The sequence below is a fragment of the Tachysurus fulvidraco genome, chromosome 11, assembly GCF_022655615.1.
Source record: "Tachysurus fulvidraco isolate hzauxx_2018 chromosome 11, HZAU_PFXX_2.0, whole genome shotgun sequence".
NCBI lineage: Eukaryota > Metazoa > Chordata > Actinopteri > Siluriformes > Bagridae > Tachysurus > Tachysurus fulvidraco.
The window spans coordinates 1,676,572-1,686,571 of NC_062528.1; the positions used below are offsets into that span (position 1 = coordinate 1,676,572).

At 43.3% G+C, this 10,000-nt stretch overlaps 1 protein-coding gene across 1 annotated transcript in view; it reads left to right on the plus strand.

The window, feature by feature from the left end:
• Nucleotides 1-10,000, plus strand: part of LOC113637960 (metabotropic glutamate receptor 5-like) — a 32,700-nt gene that overhangs the window by 15,910 nt on the left and 6,790 nt on the right. The window contains exons 3-5 of the mRNA XM_047821012.1: nt 1,659-1,905; nt 3,177-3,345; nt 4,492-4,618. Coding sequence (XP_047676968.1) covers nt 1,659-1,905; nt 3,177-3,345; nt 4,492-4,618 — 543 coding nt within the window. The remainder of the gene's footprint in view (nt 1-1,658; nt 1,906-3,176; nt 3,346-4,491; nt 4,619-10,000) is intronic.

Genomic DNA, 10,000 nt, shown 5'->3' on the forward strand with positions numbered 1-10,000 from the left:
CACTAACACGTCACGATTCTGAGCCAGCTAACCTACACTAACATGTCACGTTTCTGAGCCAGCTAACCTACACTAACATGTCACGATTCTGAGCCAGCTAACCTACACTAACACGTCACGATTCTGAGCCAGCTAACCTACACTAACACGTCACGATTCTGAGCCAGCTAACCTACACTAACACGTCACGATTCTGAGCCAGCTAACCTACACTAACACGTCACGATTCTGAGCCAGCTAACCTACACTAACACGTCACGATTCTGAGCCAGCTAACCTACACTAACACGTCACGATTCTGAGCCAGCTAACCTACACTAACATGTCACGATTCTGAGCCAGCTAACCTACACTAACATGTCACGATTCTGAGCCAGCTAACCACTAACCCGTCACGATTCTGAGCCAGCTAACCTACACTAACACGTCACGATTCTGAGCCAGCTAACCACTAACATGTCACGATTCTGAGCCAGCTAACCTACACTAACACGTCACGATTCTGAGCCTGCTAACCACTAACATGTGACGATTCTGAGCCAGCTAACCTACACTAACATGTCACGATTCTGAGCCAGCTAACCTACACTAACACGTCACGATTCTGAGCCAGCTAACCTACACTAACATGTCACGATTCTGAGCCAGCTAACCTACACTAACACGTCACGATTCTGAGCCAGCTAACCTACACTAACATGTGACGATTCTGAGCCAGCTAACCTACACTAACATGTCACGATTCTGAGCCAGCTAACCTACACTAACACGTCACGATTCTGAGCCAGCTAACCTACACTAACATGTCACGATTCTGAGCCAGCTAACCTACACTAACATGTCACGATTCTGAGCCAGCTAACCTACACTAACACGTCACGATTCTGAGCCAGCTAACCTACACTAACACGTCACGATTCTGAGCCAGCTAACCTACACTAACATGTCACGATTCTGAGCCAGCTAACCTACACTAACACGTCACGATTCTGAGCCAGCTAACCTACACTAACACGTCACGATTCTGAGCCAGCTAACCTACACTAACATGTCACGATTCTGAGCCAGCTAACCTACACTAACACGTCACGATTCTGAGCCAGCTAACCTACACTAACACGTCACGATTCTGAGCCAGCTAACCTACACTAACACGTCACGATTCTGAGCCAGCTAACCTACACTAACATGTCACGATTCTGAAGCTTCACACCCGTCTCTGGTGACCACACCCGGAAAGCTAACAAGCTAACAATGCTAAAAAGCTAACAGTACAAATAGCTAGCTTTTAAAACGTACCTTAGGGGACTTTAGTCTGCACCAAGACAAAATTCTGTCATTATATTAGGGCAAAAAAAAGAAATATCTAAAAATAAATGACAAATTTGGAACTAATTCGACGTGCTATAATTGGATTGCTATATATGAGGTACTTTGAAAAAGATTGATGGGGTGCAAATAAAATATCCATGACTAATGACTCAAAGGAAAGACCTGAACGTATAATATTACTGAAGCAGCTACGTTTCATTTCAACATTGGAGGCTGTTTTAACCACCAGTTTGTCAGGAAAAACAAATCCACACTAAAGCCTTTGATCGGTTTCTAGGCACTTCCTGTCTCACAGACATCTCTTCTCGTGTCTTTGTCTCCTCCAGAGCTGGATTCACTGAGGCAGCAGTATGCCCAGGACACTAAGATGGGTTTTGTAATAAATGCGATCTACAGCATGGCTTACGGGCTTCATAAGATGCAGAGAGCTGTCTGTCCCGGGATGGCGGGACTCTGCGATGCCATGCGGCCAGTCGACGGCTCCAAACTGCTCGAGTTTCTCATTAAGACCAACTTTACTGGTGTCAGTGGAGAGAACATCTACTTCGATGAGAACGGCGACGCACCGGGAAGGTACGAAGAGCGTTCAGATCAGGTGCTGAGTCAAACTTTCAGCTCGTCGGTCAGTCTGTTAACCAGTGAGGAAGTTAATCAGTCACTTATTCAGTCAGACAGATAATAAGCCATTCAGTTAGTCTGTCATTTAATCAGTTATTCAGTCAGGTAGTCAGTCAGCTAATTACTTAAATAATCAGACAGCTCATCAGTTAATCAGTCAGTTCTTTTAGGTCATTAGTCAGTCAGTCAGTCAGTTAATCAGTCAGTTAGTTAGTCATTCAGTTAATCAGTCAATCAGCTAATCAGCTAATCCAGCGGTGTCCAATCTTATACACAAAGGGCCGGTGTGGGTATAGGTTTTCATTCCAAACAAGCAGATAAGATTGGACACCGCTGAGCTGATCAGTTGGTCAGCTTATCAGTCAGTTAGTCAGTCAGTCAGTTAGTCAGTCAGTCAGTTAGACAGTTAGTCAGTTAGTCAGTCAGTCACTTAGTTAATTGGTCAGACAGCTAATCATTCAGTCAGTCAGCCAGTTAATCGTTAATTAGTCAGTCAGTCAGTAAATCGGTTAATCAATCAGTCAATCAATTGGTTAAGTGACGTGACATACGGCTAAGTACGGTGACCCATACTCAGAATTCGATCTCTGCATTTAACCCATCCAAAGTGCACACACACAGCAGTGAACACACACACAGCAGTGAACACACACACAGCAGTGAACACACACCCACAGCAGTGAACACACACACAGCAGTGAACACACACCCACAGCAGTGAACATACAGCAGTGAACACACACACAGCAGTGAACACACACACAGCAGTGAACACACACACAGCAGTGAACACACACCCAGAGCAGTGGGCAGCCTGGGGAGCAGTTGGGGGGTTCGGTGCCTTGCTCAAGGGCACCTCAGTCGTGGCTGGAGACTCAAACCCACAACCTTAGGATTATGAGTCAGACTCTCTTACCATTAGACTCTCTAACCACCGGTTGGTCAGTCAGTCACTATGCCAGACGATCACTGAGATAAGTCAATTCAGATAATTAGTCTGTTACCTAGTCATTCAGTCATTCATTCAGTCACTCAGTCAGTCAGTCAGTCAGTCGGTTATTCAGTCTGTCAGTAAATCCGTCATTCAGTGAGTAAGTCATATTGAGGACATCTTAAACTCACCAGAGAAGTGCTGTGACAATTCAATCAACCTATCAATTGTGTGGGTTAAGATTTATGGGCTTGTGTGTGTTTTTGTTTGTGTGTTTGTGTGTGTGGGTGTTTAGTTACGTGATCATGAACTTTAAGAAGATGGGGAAAGACTACTATGACTACATTACCGTGGGCACCTGGGATATCAGCGGCCTGCAGATAAACGACGACGAAATCTGGGCAAACAAAGAGAGCATCATTAAGTCAGTCTGCAGTGAGCCGTGTGATAAAGGACAGATCAAGGTCAGTGGCTCCTCACCAGGAAAAGAAAACGTCACCATCTCTTTATCTATTCTCATCATTAACCACACCCGAGTTAGCCCCACCCATAATGAGCCGTCTTCACTGACCCTGACTTTACTAACCCCATGTCAGTAGCTCAGCTTTTCCTTTCCTCCAGCGTTCACTGTATCCGACTCTCTCAGTCCTCGTCTGTCTTTGTGAAAGCCCGGGTGTTTAGCTGATGGTTCTGTGAGTCCATGCGCTGAAGGAGCATTAAGAAAATGTCGGATGTAAAATATTTTCTACATTATTATACTATTAAAAAAAAAACACCTACTGTAACGGATATGAGCAGTAATCTGGGTGATGTGAGGTGAAAAAATGTTGGTCAGGGTTTAAGAAACAAGATGCCTCACCTTAGAGAGAGAGAGAGAGAGAGAGAGAGAGAGAGAGAGAGAGAGAGAGAGGTTAGGGACAGAGTTTTCTTTCTCCAGTGGACATTAACACATTGACAGAATTAGTGAAATGTCACCGTGAGCCTTAATGACGTTTCTCTAAGTGGTTACAAAATGTCAGCTTTAAGTTCGTCTGATTTATCACACATTAAATGGACTGATGAGTTCCAGCAGGCCTGCAGTGATTCACTTCACTAAGCTCATTTAACACTTTCAGAGGTGACAAATTGGATAGAACTTTTTTTCTTCTTCTTACATTTAATCCAGTTTCAACCTGTAATTGGCTTCAGGGCTCCTTAATTAATCAGGAGCATGGGGAGAACTCTGGTCTGTTTAGTGTTACACTTATCTATCTATCTATCTATCTATCTATCTATCTATCTATCTATCTATCTATCTATCTATCTATCTATCTATCTATCTATCTATCTATCTATCTATATATCTATCTATGAATCTTTTTGTCAATCCTATAAAAAACAAATAGTGCTCCTCCTAGTGGTCCTTCTCTTGTTGGTCCTTCTCTCTTCTTCTCTCTGTCTCACTCTCTGTCTCACCCTCTGTCTCACCCTCTGTCTCACCCTCTGTCTCACTCTCTGTCTCACTCTCTGTCTCACCCTCTGTCTCACTCTCTGTCTCACCCTCTGTCTCACCCTCTGTCTCACTCTCTGTCTCACCCTCTGTCTCACTCTCTGTCTCACGGTTTCTGCAGGTGATCCGTAAAGGTGAGGTGAGTTGCTGTTGGACCTGCACACCCTGTAAGGACAACGAGTACGTGTTCGACGAGTACACCTGCCGAGCCTGCGAACTCGGATTCTGGCCTACCGATGACCTCACAGGTACAATTATTAAGTTTATTTATTACTTACTATTATTATTATTATTATTATTATTATTATTATTAAAACTTTTTTTTTTAAATCGTCAAACAGTAATGCATTGTGATGCATATTACAACACCTCCACTGGAACTCTAGTATAGCCAGAAAGTGATTCATTCAACTCTGAATCGACTCAACTGCAGGAAGTGAATCAAATCTGTGAACCTAAGAAAGAGCCAAAGGACAGAGCTCTAGAAAACTAACAAACCCTCTGTGCTCTCTGTGTTGTGGTGATACTTTTTTTGCTGTTTCTACACACATGTGCAATTCATTGTTATTTATATAAGGGGGGGCACGATGGCTTAGTGGTTAGCACGTTCGCCTCACACCTCCAGAGTTGGGGGTTCGATTCCCGCCTCGCCTTGTGTGTGTGGAGTTTGCATGTTCTCCCCGTGCCTTGGGGGTTTCCTCCAGGTACTCCGGTTTCCTCCCCCGGTCCAAAGACATGCATGGTAGGTTGATTGGCATCTCTGGAAAATTGTCCGTAGTGTGTGTGTGTGTGTGTGTGTGTGCCCTGTGATGGGTTGGCACTCCGTCCAGGGTGTATCCTGCCTCGATGCCCGATGACGCAGATGAACCGACTCAGGATTCAGTGTTGTGTCTGAGTGTTCTGCTTGGAATGAAAGACAAACACAAATCCATCCGAAATCAGATCTGTTCTCTTTCTTTATTGTTGCTTCTGTGGTATAACCTCGGGCTTTGAAGGCTTTTTCCCTGATGTGTGTATACTGTAGTCTGTCCTTTTTGTCTTTAGACATCTTCTTTACTCCACCACTTGTCTTTTCTGGCCATAATGTGTACAATGTTATTATGAAGGAAAAACAGAGTCTCTTTTGTCCTTTAGATTTGAATAGAAGATGTAGAAAGTTTCCTGCTCTCGACGTGAGTCTGTGTGTCATTCAGGCTCCGAGGGACACGTTCGGTGTTTGCCGATACGGAATTGATCCTGACAGCAGGTCTGAGAAACTCCACCTTTCTTATGTCTCTCAGGAGGTCTGTTTAAGCATTGAGCGGCGTCTGCTGGGTAAAGGGTATCTCGCGGGACCTCATCAATAGCGTCTACCGTCCCACGTTTTTGTTGACCGTCTGTGACCTTTTTCTTGGAAACGTTTCCCCTTTGCTACGTGATCCGCAGTGACACTTGTGCATTCGCCTCTGCCTGCACTTGGGGTGAAAGACATGGACATGTCATGCGTGATATCTATCAGCTTGAGTAAAGAGAAGGATTGAGTCTAGCGCTACTTAAATACCCCAATACTCTATGACATAATTAATTAATTAATTCATTCATTTTCTACCACTTATCCGAACTACCTCGGGTCACGGGGAGCCTGTGCCTATCTCAGGCGTCATCGGGCATCGAGGCAGGATACACCCTGGACGGAGTGCCAACCCATCACAGGGCACACACACTCATTCACTCACACACTCACACACTATGGACAATTTTCCAGACCTACCATGCATGTCTTTGGACCGGGGGAGGAAACCGGAGTACCCGGAGGAAACCCCCGAGGCACGGGGAGAACATGCAAACTCCACACACACAAGGCGAACCCCCAACCCTGAAGGTGTGAGGCAAACAGGCTAACCACTAAGCCGCCGTGCCCCCCTACATAATTAATTCATTCTTTAATTAATTAAAGTCCATGAACCTTTTCAGCTCTCAAAGACTAAAGTGTTTATGTATAAAATGATGAACGACTCTTAGCGAATGAGTGATCAGCTTATCCTTCAAACCCTGGCCATGTTCTTTACAGGAGTGTGCATGGAAGGGAAAAATCATCAGTCATTATTTATACATAAAACCACCCACGTGTGCACATCATGAACTGATGATTAAGTTAAACCGAATTTGCAGCGATTAATACGATTAATACGTCTATACGAGTCATGCAGACGTTTACTGCAGATATATTAGACTCCTGTTAGACACTGACGCTTGAATTACTGTATTAGTCTGAACTTTTACTGTCAGGGTCGCGGGGGTAAAAACAGACCCAAATGCAGGATAGCGTAAAATAAACAGGATTTAATAACTTAAAACATAAAACAGGAACCAAGACATGACACAGGACAACATCAGGACAACGACAGACAACATCAGGACAACATCAGGACAACGACAGAGGATTCCATGCTGCTTAAGGCAACGCGGCTCGACTAAATACTAATCACACTCAGACACATGAGGAACAGGTGTGCAGAGGCGGGCAGGAAGTGACAAGGGCGGGGCAAACACATGACATAAAACAAACAGATACACATGGCCAAAGTCTGGGCTGAGCCCTGACATTTACATTTTTTGGTCTGCTTTTTCTATCCTTTTTTTTGTCCCACTTTTATAGGCTTATATTGTTTAACGGTCTATATGCTATTGTAAACCTTGTTCCTCAGTGTAGATATTCATTAGAGAGAGAGAGAGAGAGAGAGAGAGAGAGAGAGAGAGAGAGAGAGAGAGAGAGATTCTCTGTGTAATCTGTCCTGGTAGGTTTTTATATGCATGTCTGGGTGTGTTGTGGTGTATGTTTGTGTGTGTGTAAGAGAGAGAGAGAGAGAGAGGGGGAGAGAGAGAGAGAGAGAGGGGGAGAGAGAGAGAGAGAGAGGACAGCTTGTAAACAAATTGCTTTTTCTCTTGGAGGCGAATTGTTTCATTTCGCTGTCTGATTTTTCATTAGCCGTTTAATAAGGAGATGAAAACAAGAATATGTGACATCTGTCATGACAGTTAATAAAGCACCATGATGCCTTCAGACAGACAGAGAGAGAGAGAGACAGAGAGACAGACAGAGAGATTTTGTTCTTCTTACAACATTTCACATTCATGTTTCGGCATGTTTCATTTTCAGAACGAGTGATATTTGTTCACTGAAGTGATAAATAATTAAAATAATTATACAAAGAGAGAGAGAGACAGAGAGATAGAGACATAGAGAGAGAGAGAGAGAGAGAGAGAGAGACAGAGAGAGAGAGACATAGAGAGAGAGAGACACACACACACACAGAGAGAGAGAGAGAGACAGAGAGAGAGATGGAGAGAGATAGAGACACAGGGAGAGAGAGACACAGAGAGAGAGACATAGAGAGAGACAGAGACAGAGAGAGAGCGATACAGAGAGAGAGAGCGATACAGAGAGAGAGAGAGAAATCCAGGCAGTGAGACAGGTAAAGGAATCTATATGTCTGGAGATTTATGTTTTCTTCCTTAGTGTAATGAGAACAGTAACAAATAACAGTAATAAACATCTCTAGTGTAACAAACTGGAACTAAAGTCATGAATAATTAATGAGGATGATGAATAATTAATTAGCGCACAGTTCCACTGCAGAACTTTCACACTTCTACTGCAGAGTCTCAGGGTCTTTTTAATATTAACGAAGAGCAATACAGCCACAAGCAGTTTTATCTGTCTATCCATCTCACACGTTTACTATCCCCAGTGTCTCTCTCTTCCCCTCTCTCTCTCTCTCTCTCTCTCTCTCTCTCTCTCTCTCTCTCTCTCTCTCTCTCTCAGAGTTGAACCGACACACAGTGTGGATCGGGGCTTCTACGTGTGTCGTGAGATTAACGTTCAATATTCTAACGCAGTAAACCGAGAGGAAAAGCAAGTTCCATAACGATGCTAACGTGCAAAAGGAAGTCGGTTAATCGATGTTAATTAACGACTCTTGTGGATATGAATACGAATATCAAATCAATAAAATGTTTAATAAACGTCTCATCACAGAAATCATCCAACACACAACAAAAGTCTCTTTATCGGTCCTTGTTAGAGAAACGATAAAGTCTTGGCACATGGATAGGGTTGCCAATTCGGTGGGTTTTACATTTTTATTAATGTATTTTAATCTGTTGATTTTTTTTTTTTTTTTTGTAATGTGACAGATACTGTGACCGAGAGCCTGTTTTCGTTTCCATGGAAACGCATCGGGTTGATTACTTCCTCTAGGATTTCTAGTTGCTCTAATATTTAGCATGTGATATATATAGAAATGTTAGTGGATAGTTTATGGACATTGAGGGTTATTTTGGGTTAAACTTTGAAGACATGCGTGTTATGATCAGCGTTGCCAGATCTGTGAAAAATAAATCGATATAATCAGGTGAGAGATGCTTATACGCCAGATTCTACTAAACTCTTGATGGGTTTCGGAAGAATGATGGCTGATTACACCTAAATAAAGACACGGACATCTGTGTAAATGTCTCGTCTATCACAGTAACGCTTTTCCTCTCTGTCTGTCTCTCCTTCTCCATCTGTCTCTCTTCCTCCATCTTCCTTTTTAAGGACACATCCTTATACAACTCCCCACGAATCTCTTTAGTTTCTCTCTATCCTTACTTTTCCGATCTCTACGTCTATCTTTTTTGTTTTTGCTTCTCTTTTTTTTTGTGTGTGTGTGTACATCGGTCTTTACAAACTCTCACCGTCCACTTTAATAGGAACACTTGTACTGCTGCTCATTTATTGTGCATTGTCCGTGAAAATCCCAGAAGATTTTCCTCAGAAGATAGAAATTCTTTACCCCAGACCATCAGGTATCAAAATCCACGCTTGAAATCACAGAGATCAGACTTTACTTCAAGTTCTTGTATTAGCTCATGCATATATACATATAATATATATATATATATTTGGATCCGGAGGATTTTATTTATTTATTTATTTATTTATTTATTTATTTATTTATTTATTTATTTAGCATTGAACTGCTTCTGAATGAATCAAATACCTGCAAATGTACAGCTGTTCCTAATAAACTGGACGGTCGAGTGTGCATTCTATTGTGTCGCCGCGGTAGTGAAATAAATAATAAATCGTGACAGAGACATCGTGTAGCGTGTCTCTAAATCTCAGGCGGTGAGGCTCTGTCACATCTTTTTTGCAGTGTGTGGTGTGGCGCGTTCTTCCCTGAGGATGAGCTGTCATTGTTTTAACGTTCGGTTAGGAAAATAAGCTGCTGCGCTTGGATCTTGCTCATCATGCCATTCAGCCTCATGCTGAGCCTGTACCTGCTCATCTGGCTGACGAGTCGTTGTGTCTGATTAGCGCTCTGATTGACTCTGACCTCCGCTTTGCTGCATCTGGAGCTTCAGATTGACCTTGTCTGAAGAGCTGGTTGGTGTTTATATTAGCATTACTAGCTGTTTTTTTTGTCTTGAGTGTGAAAATAAAAACTTGCCCATGGGGGGGCACGGTGGCTTAGTGGTTATCACGTTCGCCTCACACCTCCAGGGTTGGGGGTTCGATTCCCGCCTCCGCCTTGTGTGTGTGGAGTTTGCATGTTCTCCTCGTGCCTCGGGGGTTTCCTCCGGGTACTCCGGTTTCCTCCCCCGGT